The 25871-nt window shown below is 45.6% G+C and overlaps 1 protein-coding gene across 2 annotated transcripts in view; it reads right to left on the bottom strand.

Moving 5' to 3' along the window:
* MMUT (methylmalonyl-CoA mutase) overlaps positions 1 to 25871 on the bottom strand; it is a 92901-nt gene that overhangs the window by 25656 nt on the left and 41374 nt on the right. For both annotated transcript variants that reach the window (XM_068280147.1, XM_068280146.1), the window contains exons 7-9: positions 24903 to 25014; positions 11733 to 11848; positions 1181 to 1296 (exon numbers count right to left, since the gene is read on the bottom strand). In XM_068280147.1, the coding sequence (XP_068136248.1) occupies positions 1181 to 1296; positions 11733 to 11848; positions 24903 to 25014 (344 nt within the window). The remainder of the gene's footprint in view (positions 1 to 1180; positions 1297 to 11732; positions 11849 to 24902; positions 25015 to 25871) is intronic.

The following is a 25871-nucleotide window of genomic DNA, read 5'->3' as shown; positions in this document are numbered from 1 at the left end:
ATAGCATCTGATTAATGCCAGTGATCATTGATCACAGCAAGCACTTTAATTGGCGAATGGGAACAGTGTTCCCATTCATTAATCAGCGCACTAATGGGCGGCGATTAGGACGTGTGCGGGAGTGCACAAGCGGCGCGCAATGTACATATATCTATGCTCCTGGGTCTATAAGTGAAGCCCTGCGGGGAGTAGATATACTGCCCGCACAACGGTAACTAGTTTTTATTCAATGTTTATATTAAATCTATTGTCCATTTCTGCTGCCCGGACGTGAAGCTCACGTCCAGACGGCTGCTCTGCTGCGGTGCCGCGCTTCAGCGCGCGATCGCGGCCCGTGCCCCAGTGGTGTCCACCGGTAGCCCTGGGATCAGTGAACGGGAACATGGTTCCCGATCACCGATCCATGTCCCCCGCAGAAAAACCGAAGTGCTCTTACAAGAGACTTCAGTTTTTCTGCCTGGAAAAAATTTCGCATCCCCTCGGGATCCCTTTGAACTCAAATAAAATTAATGGAAACATTTTATTTTACAATAATAAAATAAAAGACAAATAGTTACCTAAGGGTCTGAACTTTTTAAATATGCATTTGAAGGGGGTATACTACAAACATTTTTTTAAATTATAAGCTTGTAAATAGTGTTGGACGCAAAACGGAAACAATGCACCTTTATTTCCAAATAATATATTGGCGCCATACATTGTAATAGGGACAAAATTTAAATTTAAATGGTGTCATAACCGAGACAAACTGGCAAATAAAATACATAGGTTTTAATTATGGTAGTGTGGATTATTTTAAAGCTAAAATGGACGAAAACTGAGAACTGAGAAATAATGATTTTTTTCTATTTTTTTTTCTTATTAATCCTGTTAAAATGCATTTATAAAAAAAAAAAAAAAAACTCTTAGCAAAATGTACCACCCAAAGAAAGCCTAATTAGTGGCGGAAAAAAACAGATATAGATCAATAAATTGTGATAAGTAGTGATAAAGTTATTAGCGAATGAATGGGAGGTGAAAATTGCTCTGATGCATAAGGTGAAGAATCCCCACGGACTGAAATGGCTAACTGTTTGTGAATAGGTTTGTGTTGCTTTCTGGATTTTAGCTGATGAACTCCTCAGTCCATGTATAGCAGTCATGTGACCTTTCCAAGTGATTGGTGGGAAGTGTACACTACCTTGCACGGGCAGCTTCTACCGCCAGCCCCAGGATGTTGCCGTTGCCCGTAGCAGCACAATCGGTGATGGCGGCCAGGCATCGCTCTGCAGCGGCGCTGTCTCTGTTGGCTTTCACCTGAAACACAGACAGACAAACTGTAACAGACACCAAAAGCTGAGAATATTATTAAGAAAATACAGTGGTGTGAAAAACTATTTGCCCCCTTCCTGATTTTTTATTCTTTTGCATGTTTGTCACACTTAAATGTTTCTGCTCATCAAAAAACATTAACTATTAGTCAAAGATAACATAATTAAACACAAAATGCAGTTTTAAATGATGGTTTTTATTATTTAGTGAGAAAAATAACTCAAAACCTACATGGCCCTGTGTGAAAAAGAAATTGCCCCCTGAACCTAATAACTGGTTGGGCCACCCTTAGCAGCAATAACTGCAATCAAGCGTTTGCGATAACTTGCAACGAGTCTTTTACAGCGCTCTGGAGGAATTTTAGCCCACTCATCTTTGCAGAATTGTTGTAATTCAGCTTTATTTGAGGGTTTTCTAGCATGAACCGCCTTTTTAAGGTCATGCCACAACATCTCAATAGGATTCAGGTCAGGACTTTGACTAGGCCACTCCAAAGTCTTCATTTTGTTTTTCTTCACCCATTCAGAGGTGGATTTGCTGGTGTGTTTTGGGTCACTGTCCTGCTGCAGCACCCAAGATCGCTTCAGCTTGAGTTGACGAACAGATGGCCGGACATTCTCCTTCAGGATTTTTTGGTAGACAGTAGAATTCATGGTTCCATCTATCACAGCAAGCCTTCCAGGTCCTGAAGCAGCAAAACAACCCCAGACCATCACACAACCACCACCATATTTTACTGTTGGTATGATGTTCTTTTGCTGAAATGCTGTGTTACTTCCAGATGTAACGGGACACGCACCTTCCCAAAAGTTCAACTTTTGTCTCGTTGGTCCACAAGGTATTTTCCCAAAAGTCTTGTCAATCATTGAGATGTTTTTTTAGCAAAATTGAGACGAGCCTTAATGTTCTTTTTGCTTAAAAGTGGTTTGCGCCTTGGATATCTGCCATGCAGACCATTTTTGCCCAGTCTCTTTCTTATGGTGGAGTCATGAACAATGACCTTAATTGAGGCAAGTGAGGCCTGCAGTTCTTTAGATGTTGTCCTGGGGTCTTTTGTGGCCTCTCGGATGAGTTTTCTCTGCGCTCTTGGGGTAATTTTGGTCGGCCAGCCACTCCTGGGAAGGTTCATCACTGTTCCATGTTTTTGCCATTTGTGGATAATGGCTCTCACTGTGGTTCGCTGGAGTCCCAAAGCTTTAGAAATGGCTTTATAACCTTTACCAGACTGATAGATCTCAATTACAGTACTTTGTTGTCATTTGTTCCTGAATTTCTTTGGATCTTGGCATGATGTCTAGCTTTTGTGGTGCTTTTGGTCTACTTCTCTGTGTCAGATAGCTCTTATTTAAGTGATTTCTTGATTGAAACAGGTGTGGCAGTAATCAGGCCTGGGGGTGACTACAGAAATTGAACTCAGGTGTGATAAACCACAGTTAAGTTATTTTTTAACAAGGGGGGCAATCACTTTTTCACACAGGGCCATGTAGATTTGGAGTTTTTTTTCTCACTAAATAATAAAAACCATCATTTAAAACTACATTTTGTGTTCAATTATGTTATCTTTGACTAATAGTTAACGGTTTTTGATGAGCAGAAACATTTAAGTGTGACAAACATGCAAAAGAATAAGAAATCAGGAAGGGGGCAAATAGTTTTTCACACCACTGTAAATGGTTTGGTGTCATTTTTTAGAATCAGTCTTAAAAGTTTTTGTTGTACTCAGGAAAGTCTAGAATATGACATTTGCACATTTAATATTTATCACTAGCAGCCACTAGGCGGAGCAATCAAAGCAGACATGAATGCTCATCCCCAGTTTATAGCTTGATGCAGACTAATGAGATGCTAATAAGTCAGGAGTTGGACGCAAAATCACATACAGTTAAGCATGCAGTCAATGAAAAGTATGCTTCAGTACTACTGTTAACGCAGGCGAGGCGGTAAATGCTGGAATACTCCACTCCGTCAGACCGCTACGGCCACACTGTGAACGCTGCATTGCGACTTTGTGCGTTACAATGCGGCCACTATGACCCACCGCCAAGCCAAGCCTAGTCTAGGAGTCCTACACAAGAAAAATGCGTCGAAAATGTTCATTACTATTCCTCCTCACCTGCTTGCCTCTCGCAGTTACAATGCAAAATATTAGCCCTGAGATCCAATTAAAAGTAATTTTCTGGAGAGAGAAAAGCCTAAGATGACTGACTAATGCCTCAGTAATGGCTCTCTTAAGCTGTGCGCAGTACAGATAGCACTGGGCATCAGATTGCAGCCAGGTGTAAAATAGCATTTTTATGATCAGGACACAATCCAGACCGTCCAACTAGGAAGACTTCTCTTCTGATTTCCACTGAAAGATAATAACGTCTAATCATTCTCATTATGAGGCTCACCTTGTGCAGATGACTGGCCTGCTAATTACATCCATAGAGCCAATGGATGGTGGATTTCTAAATGGCTCTGAAGCCAAAGCTGCATATTGAAATATCCCCACCCATATATTATCCCCAGCGAACACATCAGGGGCGTAACTACAGGGGAGCAGCCTATGATGTCAGGTGTGGGGGGCCTCTACTGACCTTCCCTTCCTCCGATACAGGGGACTATGCTCCAGAGCAGGTGTTTTTGTGGCTACACTTGTTTTATGACCCCTGGGAGATGGACCCCCAGGCTGTGAGGGTCACCAAGGGAAAAAGAGAACGGTTGGAAACATTATGGGAGCTCCATCCAAGTTTTGCTTTGGGGGCCCAAGACTTGTAGCTACGCCACTGTTGTACATGTCCTCCTGCAGATAATGCCTCCTGTAAGGGAAGGGTGTAGGGATGTATCATGGTTAGGCTTCAAATTCCACCTAACCCTCAGATCAGTGGTCCACAAACTAAGGCCCATGGGCCGAACGCGGCCCTCTGAGGCTTTTTCACTGCCGCCTCCCCCCCCCCCCCCCCACACACACACAAAATGTATTTCTTATAGATGTCCCCCACTGCATCTTTATACAATAATACAGTACAATAACATTTCTATAGCGCTTTTCTCCTTTAGGACTCAAAGCGCTTAGGCTCTCTCAGATTCAGTAATTAGTAGGATGAAGTATTCACACAACAAAAGTTATATTTCTGCAAATGCCAAACTGAACAGGTGGGTTTTCAGTCTGGATTTAAACACGTCCAGGGATGGAGCTGTCCTGATCTGTTGAGGTAAGGAGTTCCAAAACGTAGGGGCAGCATGACAGAAGGCTCTGGGACCAAAAGTTTCCAAGTGGACTCTGGGTATGACTAGATTATTAGAACCTGTTGATCTGAGAATGTGGGGATTGCTACGTAGCTGCAACATATCTTTCATGAATCCAGGGCCTAAATTATTCAGGGATTTAAATGTCAGTAGGCCGATCTTGAATAGGACCCTCCATTCTATAGGTAGCCAGTGAAGGGAGTGCAGGACTGGCGTTATGTGGCAGTGACGGGGTTGGTTGGTTAGCAGTCTGGCAGCAGTATTCTGTATCAGCTGTAGTCGGTACAAGACCTTTTTTGGAAGGCCAGTGTAGAGAGCATTGCAGTAGTTCAGTCGGGATGTGATGAAGGCGTGGACTAAGGTTGGCAGATCTTCTGGGGGTATGAGGTGCTTGATTTTTGCAATGTTCTTCAGGTGAAAAATAGGATGATTTCACCACAGCAGAGATTTGAGTTCTGAAGTTTAAATCCCAATCAATTAGAACTCCCAGGCTACGCACATGATCAGAGCTGCGCAGATCCGTGCCTCCTATTCCCAGTGGTGAAGACTGCAAGTTAAGTTGTTTTGTTATCATGCTCTGCCCTCCTATCAGAAGGACTTCAGTTTTGTCTGCATTTAGTTTCAGCCAGTTGTCATTCATCCATTGCTGTAGTTCACGTAAGCAGGCGTTTATAGTTAGAGTTGGGTCTGTCACACCAGGCTTGAAGGAAAGATATAGTTGGGTGTCGTCTGCATAGCAGTGGTATGTCAGGCCATGTTTTTGGATTAGTTTTCCCAGCGGTAACATGTAAATCGTGAAAAGCAGGGGAGAGAGGATTGAGCCCTGGGGCACCCCATACTTAAGTGATACAGGGGTGGACAGGAAGGGCCCCATAGACACTTTGTGGGTTCTGCCACTCAAGAAGGATTGGAACCGCTGAAGAACTATGCCATCAATGCCGCAGTATTCCTGTAGCCTGTTTATCAAGATGTCATGGTCAACTGTATCAAAGGCTGCAGAAAGGTCTAGCAGTATGAGGATGGAGCACTCTCCTCTGTCTCTTGCCATGAGCAGGTGGTTGCATATTTGGATGAGGGCAGTTTCAGTGCTGTGGTGTTTCCTGAAGCCAGACTGAAATGGGTCATAACTGTTTTGTAGGATTTTGGCTTCTAGCTGGAGGTAAACAGCTTTTTCAATTAGCTTGCCCAGAAAGGGGAGGTTAGAGACAGGTCTGTAGCTGGTCATTGCATCTGGGTCCAGGGAGGGTTTTTTGAGGAGAGGCCTGATGATTGCTTCCTTCAGTAAAGAAGGAAATATCCCTGATTTTAAGGAACAGTTAACAATTTTTAGGAATACCGGTACGAACAGGTCGGGGCAGTTCAACATGAACTGTGTTGGGCCAGGATCTAGGTCACAGGTAGTTAGGCGGACGTGAAGGAGGATGCTTGATGTGACTTCTTCATCAATTTCTTTGAAGTTTGACCAAGGTGTTACATTGTCTCTGCTAATGGTCTTCGGCGCTATATTAGGCTCAGATGCTGTAAGTTGGATGGCGGACCTTATAGCGGAGACTTTGTCTGTGAAGAAATGGGCAAATTGGTCACAGAGGTTCTTTGAAGACTCGATGTTAAGTTTTTGACATGCCGGGTTGCAGAGTTTTTCCACTGTGCGGAACAGTTGGGCTGGTTTGTTAACTGCATTTGCAATCTCTTGTGATAGAGAGGATGATTTTTTTCCCGTGATTACCTTTTGGTAGCTCTTCAAGTTGAGGATTAAGGCATGTTTGTCTTCTGGGGACTGAGATTTGCGCCACAGTCTCTCAAGTTTTCGGCCTTGTCTTTTCAGCTCTTTTATAGCGTTATCAAACCACTGTGCATGATGGTGTGGAGTAAGATATTTGGTGCGCAGAGGAGCAATGGTCTCAAAGGTGGAGGACACACATTTGTTGTATTTAAACACCAGAGTATCAGGGTCCAAGCTGGAGTCAGTCAATTCATCAAAGCTAAGGTTATCTCGGATATGTTGAGGTGTTAGCCCTTTTAAGCGGCGATATTTTATTTGATTCTTGACCTGGTGTTTGACAGCTGGTATTGAGAGGGAGAAGTGGATAGTGTGATGGTCTGACCAGGCAACAGGATTAATTTCCACATTGGCTATTGACAGCCCAGTATGGAATATAAGGTCCAGAGTGTGGCCTTTCCTGTGAGTAGCAGAGCTGATTGATTGGAGGAAGCCCAGTTCATGTAAGGCACGAGGTAGCTCTATTCCAAGTTTTGAAGAGGAGTCATTCACCCATGTATTGAAATCTCCAAGAACAATCCATCTGGGGTGTTCCAGTGTTAGGTTGCATAGGAGGTCTACAAGTTCCTTAAGGAAGTCTGAGTGTTTTTCTGGTGGGCGGTAGATCAGCAATATGTTAATGTTTTTCTCAGCTGAAATATTGGTGGCCCACATATAGCACAGCAGTGCTGGCACCACCCATCCTCATGGAAGCCAGAAAGCAGGGTTGGGGGCTGGAGTGACTACATGTCCCAGCATTCTTTCTGCTAGGCCGACAGTCCGTGTTTCTGTCACAGCTAGAGTGACTACATGCCCCAGCATTCACTGTGCTAGGCTGACAGTCTGTGTATGTGCATATGGCTCATTCACAGCTGGAGTGACTACATGTCCCAGCTTCCTCTCTGCTAGGCTGACAGTCCGTGTGGGTGGCTCAGTCACAGCTGGAGTGACTACATGTCCCAGCATTCTCTCTGCTAGGCTGACAGTCATGTCACAGTTGGAGTAAAGATGTAATACATCACCCTTCTTGGAAGCAAAGCTAATGTAAGAAAGAACAGATATAGCCATATTTCCTCACACCACAGAGCCGGGGCAGCAGCTGCGTTTATCACTTATCCGCCGGGTCCACATTAATGAAACAGGATTTACAGCTCTTGCCTTTCAGATACCTCACAATATGTGAATATTAATGCAGCGCCATAAATAACTGGAGGAGGAAGGGCCGGCTTACCCATATACTTATCCCGGATCCTCAGGGCTTATTTATAAAATGTCACTATTGATATCAGGATTCATGGATTATATTAATCCCAAAGAGATTGCGGATTTATAATCCTCAAATGAAATCACAAGCAATGATTTTCTGATGATAATAAAAACACAAAAAGCAGGAATACTGCACAGCGCTGTGCTCAGTAAGCCGGGGGGAGGGCACCTTCTTAGGGTCTCTGACTTCCTGTGTGACGCCCTTTTGGCGTTTATCATTCCTGTTCATGTTTCATGCCTGTTCATGTGCGTTAGGCCCCATTCACACTTGCGTTTTGGCATGCAAACGGACCGGATCCGAATCGGATCAGGACCGGATCCGGATCGGAACCGTATGGTTCCGATCCGGATCTGGTCCGTTTGCATCAGGCTGCCATCCGGATCCGTGTGGTAAAAATAGCGAAATTACTATTAAAATTGTTGGGGTCAGCAGAAGGTGCACCTGTAGAATCAGGTTCCTCCGCTGTTAAGGCCTCACCTCCACCTCCGACATACTGCCAAACAGCTCCAGCACATTAGTCACTGCTGCTCCACTCCAGAAATGCTGGGCCCATGTGTCCCCATCCAAAATGGCCGCTAGAAACCGCATAGGAAGTGGGGTAGAACGTCCGGTTTTGATAGCCAGTGTGTTTTGTGCTTTCCGTTCCCCATTGGTTTCTATTTCCGGATGGTGCAGTCAGGCTCCGGTCCAGGTGCGTGGGCCGGATGATCCGGACCCGAAAAATAGCGCATGTTGGAAAAGTGTCCGGAGTCCGGATCCGATCCGGCTCCGTTCTGTACGGAACGTACGCATGTGAACGTCCGCATAGACTTTGCATTGCTATGCGGAACGTACGTACCGTTTGTACATTATACGGTCCGGATCCGATCAGGCGAATCCGGACAGGGAACGCTAATGTGAACCAGGCCTTACAATGCACACTACCGCACACCATACAATCGATTACAAAATGCACGCCTTTAAAACATCTGTAAAAAATACAGCACAGAGTCAGTCGTTTTAATGCACAAAATGAAAAAGACACACATTAGGTTAGAAGAAGACCATGCAGACTGTTGGTTCAAATGTGTTAAAATTGGGAACATCATATATAGCAGTGTTCTCCCCATCAGCCCAGCACATTTTGGTAAGCACCCGGCTGTCTTCCTTGCTCTCCTCCTATCAGAACCGACCCTACAATGCTGCAAACCATGTTAAATCAGGCAACATGCTCTAGGGGGCAGCAACGCATGTCCGGTCTGCTCTGGGGCGAGAACAGGATCCTGTTCTTCATAGGGAGCAGATCGGATATGTTGAAAATTATCGATCGACCTGTCAATTTGATGGGAAAATTGCATCACGAGTACCAGCCTTATGCTGGGAATACACAATGAGTTTTTCCGGGAGATAGATGGCTCGATAGATAATATTTGACAGGTCCGATCTGATTTAGATCATTTTTCTGTTTGTATTTCTCATAGAGGTGAATAGAAAAATTAACAGAAAACCGATCGCCTAGTAAATCTGCCCCAAAAAAAACAAACAGCTCATCGTGTATTCTCAGCAGTAAAGGTAGCCATACACTGGTCGATTTGCCATTAGATCGTCCAACTGACAGATCCCTATCTGATCGAATCTGATCAGAGAGGAATCGCATGGCTGCCCCACCAATTAGGCTTACAAGTTTAAAATAAAAAAAATATAGAAATATTTCATCTTTACATTGATATTTAAAAAGTTTAGACCCTTAGGTAAATATTTACAAGTTTTTTTTTGTTTTTTTTTATTGTAATGGTTTTTTTTTTTTATAGTAAACATTTTATTTGGGTAGTTTTGGGAGGGTGGGAGGTAAACAATAGATTTATAATCTAAATGTGTGTTAATTTTAATTTTTTTTTTTTTTTTACAGGTGTAGTATTACTTTTTGGCCACAAGATGGCGGCCATGAGTTTGTTTACATGACGTCACTCTAAGCGTAACATACGCTTACAGTGACTCATCGGGAAGGGAACGGCCAGAAAAGGCGCAGCTTCCAAGAGAAGCTGTCGCTTTTTCAGCGGGGGAGAGGAATCAATGATCTGGCACCGTAGCCCGATACATTGATTCCCTGGCTACCGGATCCGCGGCCGGGAGTGCGCGTGCACGATCGGCCGCGGTAGCGCGCATGGTTCCTGGACGTAGAAACTACGTCCAGGAACCAAAATAGGTTAAAGTAAATGGGAACCGTGGGATAAAAAAAATCCAGATACTTACCTAAGGAGAGGGAAGACTCTGGGTCCTAATGAGCCTTCCCTCTCCTCTCCCGATGCCCTCGGTGCAGCCTTGTTCCCGGGAGCAGTATTTGACTAATTTGGTCAAATACTGCTCGCTCCGCTGACGAAGGTATCTTCGGGAGCCAGAGTGCTCCCGAAGATGGGCGGCTCCATACTGTGCATGCGAGAGCGCCCTCTCTCACGCGTGTGCAGTATGGAGCACCCTGTCTATAGGAGCACTCGGCTCCCAAAGACTTCTGAAGTCCCCCGCGGCGGGGGATACAAACACACGGGAGCCAGCGATGCACCGTGGGCACCGGGAAAGGAGAGTGAAGGCTCATTGACAGCTCATTAGGACCTAGAGCCTTCCCTCTCCTTAAGTACCGTATATACTCACAAGCAAGCCAAATTGCCAAAAGTGGGCCAAAAGTTGGGGGGGTCGGCTTGCTTGCGAGTCTCGTTGGTCGTAGGCCGCCCCCGCCCCGCCGCTGCTATTAGCTTACTGTGCGGCTTCCAATAGTCCTCTCTCCGTCTCCCGCATGTAAATAGCTCACAGCAGCTCGCTCCACGGCAGCTGCTGTGTGATGACAGGAAGCTGTAGGCAGAGCGGTTTCCATAGTAACGGCGATACACATCGCCGTTACAGGAAACCACTCTGCCTACAGCTTCCTGTCATCACACAGCAGCTGCCTTGGAGCGAGCTGCTGTGAACTATTTACATACGGGAGACGGAGAGGGGACTATTGGAAGCCGCACAGTAAGCTAATAGCAGCAGCGGCGGCAGCGGGGGGGGGGGCTGCGGCGGATGGGGTTGGGTGAGCCGGGGGGGGGGGCACTATACTAGCTATACCGAGCACGATCCTATCTATGCATGGGCACTAAACTAGCTATACCGAGCACTACACTAGCTATACCTGGCACTATACTAGCTATACTGAGCACTATACTAGCTATACCTGGCACTATACTGAGCACTATACTAGCTATACCTGGCACTATACTAGCTATACCTGGCACTATACTAGCTATACTGAGCACTATACTAGGGCATTATACTAGCAATACCTGGCACTACACTGAGCACTATACTAGCATTACCTGGCACTATACTAGCTATACTGAGCACTATACTGGCTATATTTGGGCACTATACTAGCTATACCTGGCACTATACTGAGCACTATACTAGCTCTACTGGGCACTATACTAGCTATACCTGGCACTATACTACCTATACTGAGCACTATACTAGCTATACTTGGGCACTATACTAGCTATACCGAGCACTATACTAGCTATACCGAGCACTATACTACCTATACTGTGTACTTTACTAGCTGTACTGAACACTATACTAGCTATACTGGGCACTTCACTAGCTATACTGGGCACTTCACTAGCTATACTGGGCACTATACTAACTATACTGGGACACACTGGGGGGGGGGGGGGGGAATCACATGGCCAGCATTTCCTACCCCCCGGCTTATATGAGGGTCAATCATTCTTTCCTGGTTTTTCAGGAAAAAGTTGGGGGGTTGGCTTATATGCGGGTCGGCTTGCTTGTGAGTATATACGGTATCTGGTTTCTTTTTTTTATAAAGACTCACATTACCTTTAAGAGGAGGAAATAGGAGGTGATAGGAGGGAACATTACTGCAAGCCTGCCTATTCCTGTATGAAACTTTGACTTTAGCCTAAAGTTAAAATTTAAGAAGCGATTACAGAGATTGGGTAGAATAGTGAGAGGAACAAAACACGTACAGAGGTATGTGGATCCAGGATGAACATACCTCTGTGCTTACCTTGGATAGCTTTGTCTTGGGTCAGGTGTGCTTCAAAGTCTTCAGGCAAGCAAACAGGGAAAGAGAAATATATAGCTCACAAGCCCACCCTTCTCCAGTAGCCCATCCCACCTGTTAGCATAGTTTACCTTCTGGAGCTTTTCAATTTGTAGGTTTCGCACAGCAGTGTTATCGATTGCGAGGACCTCCACCGACTCCTCCTTTTCCAGCTTGTACTTATTCACGCCCACTATGACCTCTGAACCTGCAAGTTCCACAAACACATATAATGTACAAATCTTGATGTTATAGAAACAATTTTTGCTTTAGAAAGATCAGCAAGCTGCCAGGCAACTGGTATTGTTTAAAGGGAAATAAATATGGCAGCCTCCATATCCCTCTCAGTTCAGGTGTCCTTAAACTATAGATGCCACTCCCCTTCCTCCAGAAGTGGTGGGACAGGAAGAGAAGGTGTCCAATAGTTATCAGGTGACTACAGACTCAAAGTTAAAAACAAGTTATTTATGGTTATTTATTTTATTTTTTTAAATCAGTTCTGCTATTGCTGTGGCATTTGGGGTGCGAGGAATGCATGGAAAAAATAAAATAAAACCTTGGCAATACACTTACTTAATACACTCCAATAACACCTTCAAGAAAGCCTAAAATAGATGTTTTTGCATGGCAGTGTCAGAGATAGCTCATTGTTTACATAGCTCGGGCTGATTACAAAACACTTCATTACCGGGAGTGATAATAGACCTTTCACAGCCAGAACATTTCTTGAAAAAAATTACGGATTAATTAGTTATAGTCAAAAAGAAGCCATTGTTTGTCATTGGCAAGGAGTAATATCCACCTGTTATATCACGCTTTGTGTAGCATCCTTTGTCCTCTTACAGTCCTTTTGAAGAATGAGACTTTTGTTTCAGAGGCAACAACACTTCATACTTCAAAAAATGTCTGACTTGAATCTGAACTCTAATCTAGCCCTGCTAACTCGGGAGAGCTGCACTGTATTCACTAGGGTGAAGAGGGTAAAGGATGTAGGGCCATATTCTATTGCAGAACTCAGCGCTGGCGAGTTCTTAAATTAGCCTATGGGAGCATCGCCTGAACCAATTTAACCTAACAGTCCCCCCTGCGGTAAACATCTCACTTGGGCGATATAATCGCCCAGCGAGTTTATTACACGCTATCCAATTGTTCTTTTCATACCTCCCAGCAGACATGAGCATTTGCTTAGTTAACGCACATCATCACCGTTGCATCTGGGGGTCTCCTTTAATGCACGTTGAGGATGGAGATTGCACCCTCCATGTGCAATCTCCATCCTCCATGTCTAATATCCATCCTCCACTTGCAATCTCCATGTGCAATCTCCTTCCTCCACTTGCAATCTCCTTCCTCCATGTGCAATCTCCATGTGCAATCTCTTCCTCCAAGTGCAATCTCCTTCCTCCACTTGCAATCTCCTTCCTCCACATGCAAACTCCATGTGCAATCTCCTTCCTCCATGTGCAATCTCCATGTGCAATCTCCTTCCTCCACGTGCAATCTCCATCCTGCACGCGCAATCTCCATCCTCCACTTGCAAACTCCATGTGCAATCTCTTCCTCCATGTGCAATCTCCTTCCTCCACGTGCACTCTCCATCCTCCACGTGCAATCGCCATCCTCCAACGTGCAATCGCCATCCTCCAACGTGCAATCTCCATGTGCAATCTTCCTTCACATGCAATCTCCATGTGCAATCTCCTTCCTCCACGTGCAATCTCCATGTGCAATCTCCTTCCTCCACGTGCAATCTCCTTCCTTCACATGCAATCTCCTTCCTCCACGTGCAATCTCCATGTGCAATCTCCTTCCTCCACATGCAATTTGCATGTGCAATCTACTTCCTCCATGTGCAATCTCTTCCTCCAAGTGCAATCTCCATGTGCAATCTCCTTCCTCCACATGCAATCTGCATGTGCAATCTCCTTACTCCATGTGCAATCTCCTTCCTCCACGTGCAATCTCCATCCTCCATGTGCAATCTCCATCCTCCACTTGCAATCTCCATGTGCAATCTCTTCCTCCATGTGCAATCTCCTTCCTCCACGTGCAATCTCCATCCTCCACGTGGAATCTCCATCCTCCACTTGCAATCTCCATGTGCAATCTCCTTCCTCCACGTGCAATCTCCATCCTCCACGTGCAATCTCCATCCTACATGTGCAAACTCCATGTGCAATCTCTTCCTCCAAGTGCAATCTCCATCCTCCACTTGCAATCTCCATGTGCAATCTCCTTCCTCCACGTGCAATCTCCATCCTCCACGTGCAATCTCCTTCCTTCATGTGCAATCTCCATGTGCAATCTCCTTCCTCCACGTGCAATCTCCATGTGCAATCTCCTTCCTCCACGTGCAATCTTCATGTGCAATCTGCTTCCTTCACGTGCAATCTCCATGTGCAATCTCCTTCCTTCACGTGCAATCTCCTTCCTCCATGTGCAATCTCCATGTGCAATCTCTTCCTCCAAGTGCAATCTCCTTCCTCCACTTGCAATCTCCTTCCTCCGCATGCAAACTCCATGTGCAATCTCCTTCCTCCATGTGCAATCTCCTTCCTCCACGCGCAATCTCCATCCTCCAACGTGCAATCTCCATCCTTCACGTGCAATCTCCATGTGCAATCTCCTTCCTTCACATGCAATCTCCTTCCTCCACGTGCAATCTCCATGTGCAATCTCCTTCCTCCATGTGCAATCTCTTCCTCCAAGTGCAATCTCCATGTGCAATCTCTTCCTCCAAGTGCAATCTCCATGTGCAATCTCCTTCCTCCACATGCAATCTGCATGTGCAATCTCCTTCCTCCATGTGCAATCTCCTTCCTCCACGTGCAATCTCCTTCCTCCACGTGCAATCTCCATCCTCCATGTGCAATCTCCATCCTCCACGTGCAATCTCCATGTGCAATCTCTTCATCCATGTGCAATCTCCTTCCTCCATGTGCAATCTCCTTCCTCCACTTGCAATCTCCATCCTCCACTTGCAATCTCCATGTGCAATCTCCTTCCTCCATGTGCAATCTCCATCCTCCACGTGCAATCTCCTTCCTTCACATGCAATCTCCATGTGCAATCTCCTTCCTCCACGTGCAATCTCCTTCCTCCACGTGCAATTTGCATGTGCAATCTCTTCCTCCAAGTGCAATCTCCATGTGCAATCTCCTTCCTCCACATGCAATCTGCATGTGCAATCTCCTTCCTCCATGTGCAATCTCCTTCCTCCACGTGCAATCTCCATCCTCCATGTGCAATCTCCATCCTCCACGTGCAATCTCCATGTGCAATCTCTTCCTCCATGTGCAATCTCCTTCCTCCACGTGCAATCTCCATCCTCCACGTGCAATCTCCATGTGCAATCTCCTTCCTCCACGTGCAATCTCCATGTGCAATCTCCTTCCTCCACGTGCAATCTCCATGTGCAATCTCCTTCCTTCACGTGCAATCTCCATGTGCAATCTCCTTCCTTCACGTGCAATCTCCATGTGCAATCTCCTTCCTTCACGTGCAATCTCCATGTGCAATCTCCTTCCTCCACGTGCAATCTCCTTCCTCCACGTGCAATCTCCATGTGCAATCTCCTTCCTTCACGTGCAATCTCCTTCCTCCATGTGCAATCTCCATGTGCAATCTCTTCCTCCAAGTGCAATCTCCTTCCTCCACTTGCAATCTCCTTCCTCCACATGCAAACTCCATGTGCAATCTCCTTCCTCCATGTGCAATCTCTATGTGCAATCTCCATCCTCCACTTGCAATCTCCATGTGCAATCTCCTTCCTCCACACGCAATCTCCATCCTCCAACGTGCAATCTCCTTCCTTAACGTGCAATCTCCATGTGCAATCTCCTTCCTTCACATGCAATCTCCTTCCTCCACGTGCAATCTCCATGTGCGATCTCCTTCCTCCATGTGCAATCTCTTCCTCCAAGTGCAATCTCCATGTGCAATCTCTTCCTCCAAATGCAATCTGCATGTGCAATCTCCTTCCTCCATGTGCAATCTCCTTCCTCCAAGTGCAATCTCCATCCTCCACTTGCAATCTCCTTCCTCCATGTGCAATCTCCATCCTCCACGTGCAATCTCCATCCTCCACGTGCAAACTCCATGTGCAATCTCCATCCTCCACTTGCAATCTCCATGTGCAATCTCCTTCCTCCACGTGCAATCTCCATCCTCCACGTGCAATCTCCATGTGCAATCTCCTTCCTTCACGTGCAATCTCCATGTGCAATCTCCTTCCTCCACGTGCAATCTCCTTCCTCCACGTGCAATCTCCATGTGCAATCTCCTTCCTTCACGTGCAATCTCCTTCCTCCATGTGCAATCTCCATGTGCAATCTCTTCCTCCAAGTGCAATCTCCTTCCTCCACTTGCAATCTCCTTCCTCCACATGCAAACTCCATGTGCAATCTCCTTCCTCCATGTGCAATCTCTATGTGCAATCTCCATCCTCCACTTGCAATCTCCATGTGCAATCTCCTTCCTCCACACGCAATCTCCATCCTCCAACGTGCAATCTCCTTCCTTAACGTGCAATCTCCATGTGCAATCTCCTTCCTTCACATGCAATCTCCTTCCTCCACGTGCAATCTCCATGTGCGATCTCCTTCCTCCATGTGCAATCTCTTCCTCCAAGTGCAATCTCCATGTGCAATCTCTTCCTCCAAATGCAATCTGCATGTGCAATCTCCTTCCTCCATGTGCAATCTCCTTCCTCCAAGTGCAATCTCCATCCTCCACTTGCAATCTCCATGTGCAATCTCCTTCCTCCATGTGCAATCTCCATCCTCCACGTGCAATCTCCATCCTCCACGTGCAAACTCCATGTGCAATCTCCTTCCTCCACGTGCAATCTCCATCCTCCACGTGCAATCTCCATGTGCAATCTCCTTCCTCCACGTGCAATCTCCTTCCTCCACGTGCAATCTCCATGTGCAATCTCCTTCCTTCACGTGCAATCTCCTTCCTCCATGTGCAATCTCCATGTGCAATCTCTTCCTCCAAGTGCAATCTCCTTCCTCCACTTGCAATCTCCTTCCTCCACATGCAAACTCCATGTGCAATCTCCTTCCTCCATGTGCAATCTCTATGTGCAATCTCCATCCTCCACTTGCAATCTCCATGTGCAATCTCCTTCCTCCACACGCAATCTCCATCCTCCAACGTGCAATCTCCTTCCTTAACGTGCAATCTCCATGTGCAATCTCCTTCCTTCACATGCAATCTCCTTCCTCCACGTGCAATCTCCATGTGCGATCTCCTTCCTCCATGTGCAATCTCTTCCTCCAAGTGCAATCTCCATGTGCAATCTCTTCCTCCAAATGCAATCTGCATGTGCAATCTCCTTCCTCCATGTGCAATCTCCTTCCTCCAAGTGCAATCTCCATCCTCCACTTGCAATCTCCATGTGCAATCTCCTTCCTCCATGTGCAATCTCCATCCTCCACGTGCAATCTCCATCCTCCACGTGCAAACTCCATGTGCAATCTCCATCCTCCACTTGCAATCTCCATGTGCAATCTCCTTCCTCCACGTGCAATCTCCATCCTTCACGTGCAATCTCCATGTGCAATCTCCTTCCTCCACGTGCAATCTCCTTCCTTCACGTGCAATCTCCATGTGCAATCTCCTTCCTCCACGTGCAATCTCCTTCCTTCACGTGCAATCTCCATGTGCAATCTTCTTCCTCCACGTGCAATCTCCATGTGCAATCTTCTTCCTCCACGTGCAATCTCCTTCCTCCACGTGCAATCTCCTTCCTCCACGTGCAATCTCCATGTGCAATCTTCTTCCTCCACGTGCAATCTCCATGTGCAATCTCCTTCATTCACGTACAATCTCCATGTGCAATCTCCTTACTTCACGTGCAATCTCCACGTGCAATCTCCTTCCTCCACTTGCAATCTCCATGTGCAATCTCCTTCCTCCACATACAATCTCCATGTGCAATCTCCTTCCTCCACATACAATCTCCATGTGCAATCTCCTTCCTCCACGTGCAATCTCCATGTGCGATCTCCTTCCTCCACGTGCAATCTCCTTCCTCCACTTGCAATCTCCATGTGCAATCTCCTTCCTCCACATACAATCTCCATGTGCAATCTCCTTCCTCCACGTGCAATCTCCATGTGCGATCTCCTTCCTCCACGTGCAATCTCCTTCCTCCACGTGCAATCTCCATGTGCAATCTCCTTCCTTCACGTGCAATCTCCTTTCTCCATGTGCAATCTCCAAGTGCAATCTCTTCCTCCAAGTGCAATCTCCTTCCTCCACATGCAAACTCCATGTGCAATCTCCATGTGCAATCTCCTTCCTCCACGCGCAATCTCCATCCTCCAACGTGCAATCTCCTTCCTTCACGTGCAATCTCCATGTGCAATCTCCTTCCTTCACATGCAATCTCCTTCCTCCACGTGCAATCTCCATGTGCGATCTCCTTCCTCCATGTGCAATCTCTTCCTCCAAGTGCAATCTCCATGTGCAATCTCCTTCCTTCACATGCAATCTCCTTCCTCCACGTGCAATCTCCATGTGCGATCTCCTTCCTCCACGTGCAATCTCCATGTGCGATCTCCTTCCTCCACGTGCAATCTCCATGTGCGATCTCCTTCCTCCACGTGCAATCTCCATGTGCGATCTCCTTCCTCCACGTGCAATCTCCATGTGCAATCTCCTTCCTCCACGTGCAATCTTCATGTGCGATCTCCTTCCTCCACGTGCAATCTCCTTCCTTCACGTTGACGGGGGTTTAACTTCTCAAACATGGCATCCGTTTCAGCTATTTGAAATCATGAGCTGCTAAGATCCCTTTAATGTCTAAATCGCTGGCAACAAAAGTGAGTACACCCCTAAGAGAAGAGTTTCAAAATTGTGCCAAAAGTGTCATCATGTTGTGTGCCCACCATTATTATCATGGCGTTCACTAGAGCTTCACAGATTGCCACTAGAATCCTCTTCCACTCCTCCATGATGAAGCTGGTGGACGTTAAGATAGCTTGGGCTCCTCCACCTTCGATTTGAGGTCGTCAAAAGTTTAGACATTAAAGAGAAGTCGAGGGGGGGGGGGGGGGGGGGGTTAGCGCAGCAGAGTCCAGGGGGGACTGGCACTAACACAGAGGCTTATCACTAGGCAGTGAACATGCCTCTGCTGTCTCAGGTACTCTCAGAGCACCTCTCATGGGCATGCCTTTAAGCCAGACGACTTCCAGAAAAGTCGTACTATGACCCCTCTGGAGGAGCCTCTTGCAATGGCCATGCATGTCACTTCATCTTCCTGCTTCATTCAGTGATGCACTTCTCTAACAGAGAAGACAAGGGTGACCCAAAAGTTATAACATAGTCAAGATGGCAGCCGCGATTTTTAAAATTGAAATCGAACGGAAACTATTTGGTGTAGAACAGCGATTCAGGCATCAAATGAAAGAGGAGAGCACAAGCTACATAAAGGTATGCAACTTTAAGTACTTTGCAGTACTGGTCGGAGTCTTAAAGGCATGCCCATGAGAGGTACTCGGAGTCCCTTCAATGGTTGTATGTTGAGTTATTTTGATGGGACAACAAATTTACAGTTATACAAGCTGTACACTGACTAATTCACGTTGTATGAAAGGGTCATATCTTCAGGATTGCCCCATGAAAAGATATAACAACATATTTACAAAAATGTGAGCGGTGTGCTGACTTTTGTAAGAAACTGTATATTGCAATTAGGTTAAAATTTGGGCCTTGCAGCTCTGGTACTGGGGTCTAATTCCACCAGGTACCCAATGTGTGTGGAGCAGAGACGGATTAAAGGATACCCGAACTCACATGTAACATACTGAGATAGACATGTGTATGGACAGTGCCAAGCACACTAATAACTATTCTGTTCCTTTTTTTTATTTCTCTGCCTGAAAGAGTAAAATATTAGGTATGCAAGTGGCTGACTCAGTCCTGACTCAGACAGGAAGGGACTACAGTGTGACCCTCACTGATAAGAAATTCCAACTATGAAACACTTTCCTAGCAGAAAATGGCTTCTGAGAGCAAGAAAGAGGTAATTTCTTATCAGTGAGGGTAACACTGTAGTCACTTCCTGTCTGAGTCAGGACTGAGTCAGCCACTTGCATACCTGATATTTAACTCTTTCAGGCAGAGAAAGAAAAAAAAGAAACATAGCCTAGTTATTTGTGTGCTAGGCACTGTACATACACATGTCTATCTCATCATGTCACTTCGGGTATCCTTTAAGATGTAATGTGCCCCTAGGCAAGGTAGTAGATTTGTGCCCCCCTTGTGGTCCTTTTGGTAAGCTGAAGTGGAGAGAGGTCAGAGAAGGTAGAAGATGGGCCCTTTGACAACCACTAGGCCCCAGTCACCTGCCTATGTTGCCTGGTGGATGATCCTGCTCTGGTGTGGAGTAGGTTACAAGGTTACCCAGCTTCCCCCCAATGCTGCCTGCAGAATGTGGGAGACCCTCTGGGACAGATCTATCATGACAGCTGAGGAACAGAACTGATGGAGAAAAAAGTGAAGCAGCTGCCAAGTGCAGCCAATCAGGATTCGGAAATGGAAAAATAATTCTAATAGTTGCTTTGCTTTTACTCCAGTTTTCATTATGCCTGTCTTAAAGGACAACTGAAGTGAGAAGAATATGGAGGCTGCCATATTTATTTCCTTTTAAACAATACCAGTTGCCTGGCAGTGCTCCTGTTCTATTTGGCTGTAATAGTGATTGAATCACACCAGAAACAAGCATGGCATGCAGATAATCTTGTCAGATCTGACAATAATGTCAGAAACACCTGATCTGCTGCATGCTTGTTCAGGGTCTATGGCTAAAAGTATTAAAGGCAGACGATCAGCGTGGCAGCGGGCGCGCTCACATCGAGTACGCTGACATCGAGTACGCGGCTGGGCGAGGGCGGAGAGCTGCGCAGCCGCACTCTCCGCCATGCGTACTGCGCAGGCGCGGATCTTGGCGGCGGCCATCTTGATTGAGGCATACGAGACGACCCGTGCTGTGGGGTCGGGTCGCAGCCTGAGGGACATGTCATAAATACATTTGAGGCGGAATGGGACAGAGGGAGCGGAGGAAATCATCTATGGATTCTAATATGAAACAGGTAATGACCAAAATATCGATATTTGGCCTCGTAAGTCCTTTAAAGAGAATCTGTACAATGAAAGACAATCCAATTGAGTCACTGTGATCTCCTGGATGCCTCTTTGCCGTTTCCGCTGCTCTCCGCCGCGATCCTGGCTTTTAATCGCTAGTTTTATGCAGGGTTTACAAACAAAAAACATGGCCCCCAACCACGAAGTGATGTATGTGTATATATATATATATATATATATATATATATATAGATAGATAGATAGATAGATAGATAGATAGATAGATAGATAGATAGATAGATATACACATACACACACACACTAATATGTGTATGTATGTAGTTATGTATGTATGTATATGTGTGCAGTCTAGGATTAGTCACAGTTTGCATGTGACAGGCAGCAGCTCCCTTCCCTCTTAGCCTCACAAACTGCAATAAACAAAGCACACACACAGAGGCTGCAGGGGGCGTGAAGGGGGAGTGCATAACTTCTCCCTATCACAGCAGAGGCAGTGCATTCCTCTCTGTGTCGACAAAGGCTTGACAAAGAAAAGAAGATTAGATATATTACAGAGACAGTGCAACTAGAAAAGGCTGCAGTAATCCAGACCCCATTAGAAGAGGTATAGGAACTTATAGGATAAAAGAAATAAGGCTGAAAATTTTGTTACAGAGTCTCTTTAAAAGGAAATAAATATGACAGCTGCTATATACTTCTCACTTCAGTTGTCCTTCAAGAAATCAGACCAGATACGCCAACTTGATATCAGACGTCCTTAGGTGTCTAGTTGTATAGTTAATGATTACCTACGTGTATTTTTTGCACTATATAATGTAACCAATATAATTCAATAAAATAAAAATTCAATAAAAATGTATTGGGGAAAAAAAAAATCAGACCCGTTTAATTGCACTGTGGAGAAATACCTGAATAGGCTAACTATAAGGTGTAAAAAAAAAAAAAAAAAAAGTACAGTTTAGACCAGGGGTCTCAAACTCAATTTACCTGGGGGCCGCAGGAGGCAAAGTCAGGATGAGGTTGGGCCGCATAAGGGATTTCACGTGTCCCCGCCGCCCCCAAATCGCCCGGGGGGCAATCCGCCGGCATTTCCTGGAAGGGGCAGAGCTTTCAGCTTCAGCTCTGCCCCTCCTGACGTCAATCGCAGCGGATCACCACCTCTGCCCGCCCTTCTCACTCTTTCTTCACAGAGAGGGGCGGGGAGAGGCAGCGATCCGTGTGGCGATTGACGTCAGGAGGGGCAGAGCTACAGCTGGAAGCTCTGCCCCTCAGCGCAGTCATGGATGTTTGCCCGGGGGATTTGGGGGCTCTGCAGCCCTCGTTTAGCAGCGGGGATGCGGCGGATTACTTGGGAGCACTGAAGCGAACTATAAGGTAAAATAGGCAAAAATAGTTCGCTTCGGTGTCTCTTTTGCTTTTGCCGGCGGGGGCCACAAAATATTGTATCGAGGGCCGCAAATGGCCCGCGGGCCGCGAGTTTGAGACCCCTGGTTTAGACAATGCAATGTAATAGTATTTCAGGGCAAACATGTTTCAATCCTGCCACCTACTGGTTAAATTCCAATGTTCTATTTGATTCATTAGTCAATCAGAAGGCATCTAATGCTAACAAAATGAAATGAATAAAGACCTACTATAGTGGAAATCTTCTGCTACTTCTATAGTTATTTGTGTAGTAGGGGAGCTAAAAGCTAAACATATTTGTAGTCAGTTGTTTGTAAGCCTATTTGACAGGGACCTCTTCCCTCTGTACTCTTCTCCACCACCATCAGGACTCAGTGACTTTTCTTTTATATGTATCCCTACATTGCAATAAGCCCACTGCAATCTGTTCATTGTTTTATTATTTTGTGTACTGTTGTTTAAAGAGACACTGAAGCGGAAAAAAAATTATATTATGATTTGTATGTGTAGTACAGCTAAGAAATAAAACATTAAGATCAGATACATCAGTCTAATTGTTTCCAGTACAGGAAAAGTTAAGAAACTCCAGTTGTTATCTCTATGCAAAAAAGCAATTAAGCTCTGCGACTTTCAAAGTCGTGGAGAGGGCTGTTATCTGACTTTTATTATCTCAACTGTAAGTAAACAAATGTCTTTATCTGCCAGAGGAGAGGTCATAAGTTCACAGACTGCTCTGAAAGAATCATTTTGAATGCTGAGTGTTGTGTAATCTGCACATATTATAGAATGATGCAATGTTAGAAAAAACACTATACACCTGAAAATAAAAATATGAGAATATTTTCTTTGCTGCTAAACTTCTAGTAATTATTCATAGTACACAACCAATTCATTATATCATATATTTTTTTTCGCTTCAGTGTCTCTTTAATGCTGCGATGTCCCTGTGTTATATGGTTCCGATGTACTGTCTCCTCTATCTAGTGTACAGCACTGTGTAATATAAGGCTTTATAAATAAAGTTTAATAAGAATAATAAAATGCCACCCCATCTTTCAGCAGGTCCAATGGCTAGGGCAATGACCCCCCAGTTCAGTTGGACTCTTTCACCTGATAAAATCTCACGCAGCGCTGCACAGAATATAGTCTTGTCACTTAAAGGATACCCGATGTGACATGATGAGATAGACATGGGTGTATGTACAGTGCCTAGCCCCAAAGCCGGGACAAGGTCCTCCAGCACCCAAGGCTAAGACAGCAAAGTGCGCCCCTCCATCCCTGCCTCCCCAGCCGTCACACACTGATTGCTATTAGACTAAGAGGCGCCACAGGGCCCACAACCTCCCCAACACCTTAATATCTAGTTATATGGCTTGCAGTTACTGCCATGTATCCCCTTTTCTCATTTTTTTTCTGCTTCAAACACAATTAGGAATGACAGCTGAATGAATTCTGCGCCCCCTCCTACACTGCGCCCTGAGGCTGGAGCCTCTCCAGCCTATGCCTCGGCCCGGCCCTGCCTAGCCCACAAATAACTATGCTGTGTTCCCTTTTTTCTTTCTCTTCCTGAAAGTTAAATATCAGGTATGTAAGTGGCTGACTCAGTCCTGACTCAGACAGGAAGTGACTACAGGGGGACCCTCACTGATAAGAAATTCCAACTATAAAACACTTTCCTAGCAGAAAATGGCTTCTGAGAGCAAAAAAGAGATAAAAAGGGCAATTTCTTATCAGTGAGGGTCACACTGTAGTCACTTCCTGTCTGAGTCCGGACTGAGTCAGCCACTTACATACCTGATATTTAACTCTTTCAGGCAGAGAAAGAAAAAAAGGAACACAGCATAGTTATTTGTGTGCTAAGCACAGTACATGTCACATGTCACTTCGGGTATCCTTTAACTGTCCCTCAGAGGGGCTCACAATCTAATCTAACCAATTTTTCTATTATCTGACTTAATACATCATGAACCCTAGCCTCTATTTGTATATTAGGGCTCACAATCTAATCCCTGACATAGCCATATGTCTAGGTATGTGTAGTGTGTATATCGTAGTGTAGGGCCAATTTGCGTGATACAAATATACAAAAATTTTGCTCTTTATTTATAAAAAAACCCCACAAAAACCTTAAACTATCAGCAGCAATCAGATACCACCAAAAGAAATATCTATTTGTAAGAAAAAAGGTGGTAAAATTAATTTGGGTGCTAAGTTGTATGACCGAGCACTAAACCGTTAAAGTTGTGAAGTGCTGAATTGTAAAGAATGGCCTGGTCACTGGAGGGGGGGGGGGGGGGGGGGGTTGTTTGACGGAATGATGCCTCAAGAGGTTAAAATACTTGTCAGGTAAAGGAGAGAGGGGATCTCTGCTCCTATCCGTACGGTGAAAAACCAACTGCTTACAAAAATTCAATGAGCGGTGTCTCAAATTAAAGGGAACCAGAAGGCAACCGGGAGGGGTAAGGAAGAGAACGGTGAGCTTGGCCAAGAGTATCTAGTATCCCTGATCCCTTGGGAAGGCTTTACACAAGCTAGATCCTCAGTGGAGAGGGCCTCAGCTGAGAACCCTCTGGTACAAGGATGCCAGTTGCATAGGTTGTAATCTGCTAGTAGATCCCAAAGACCTTCTGGGTGGATCCCACAGCACCTGTCTGAGTGATGGGCACATAACTTGCATCTGTAGGTAAGGTCTATCAGGTAGATCATTTTAAATTCTTAATTTTGAAGCAGCGTTCCAGGCTTACCAGAGTCGATGCGGGCTTGTCTCCGGGCCGCACACTCCTCTATGCGGAGTTTGGGGATTCCTTCGGCCACCGCTCTGGCCATGCCTCCCATCTCTTCTACCTCATTAATCAGCTGCACCACAAGAGAGTGAACAGAGGTATCAGTATAACAACAGGGGGTGCATGGCTTTCGTACACTTATAGCTCTTATTGTAAAATGTGTACATACAGCAAACTAAGGGGGAAAACATCTACTTAAAGGGACACCTAAGTCAAACAAAACAAATGAGTTTTACTCACCTGAGGCTTCCAATAGCCCCCTGAAGCTCTCCGCTGCCCTCGCCGTCTTCCTCCGATCCTCCTGGCCCTGCCAGCAGCCACTTCCTGTTTCGGTGACAGGAGCTGACAGGCTGGGGTCGCGAGTGATTCTTCGCGTTCCCAGACACATTAGCACCCTCTATGCTGCTATATGGTATATGATATACAGTATGCTATAGCAGCATAGATAGCGCTATTGTGGCCAGGAACGCGAAGAATCACTCGCGTCCCCAGCCTGTCAGCTCCTGTCACCGAAACAGGAAGTGGCTGCCGGCGGGGCCAGGAGGATCGGAGGGAGATGGCGAGGGCACCGGACAGCTGCAGGGGGCTATTGGAAGCCCCAGGTGAGTAAAACTCTTTTTTTTTTTTTTACTTAAGTGTCCCTTTAGGGCCCTTTTCCACTAGAGCGATTGCGATTGCTGAATCGCAAAATCGTAAATCGCTAGTGATTTTTAAATCGCTAGGGTTGTTACTTTATCATAGAAATCACGAGAAGTATTTTCCACTACAGTGATTCGATTTGGAAATCGCTAATCGCAAATCGCAATCGCTTGCTGGAGCGATTTTTACAATGATAATGCAATGCAATTGCAATGCAATGAAAATCGCAAATCGCAATCGCATAACAGAATTAATGAAAAATCGCAATCGCAATCACTGGCGTTTGTGATT

The sequence above is a fragment of the Hyperolius riggenbachi genome, chromosome 4 (assembly GCF_040937935.1).
Source record: "Hyperolius riggenbachi isolate aHypRig1 chromosome 4, aHypRig1.pri, whole genome shotgun sequence".
In the NCBI taxonomy this organism is placed as follows: Eukaryota; Metazoa; Chordata; class Amphibia; order Anura; family Hyperoliidae; genus Hyperolius; species Hyperolius riggenbachi.
The sequence above is the reverse complement of the archived record's forward strand: the minus strand, read 5'-3'. Positions and strand labels throughout refer to the sequence as shown.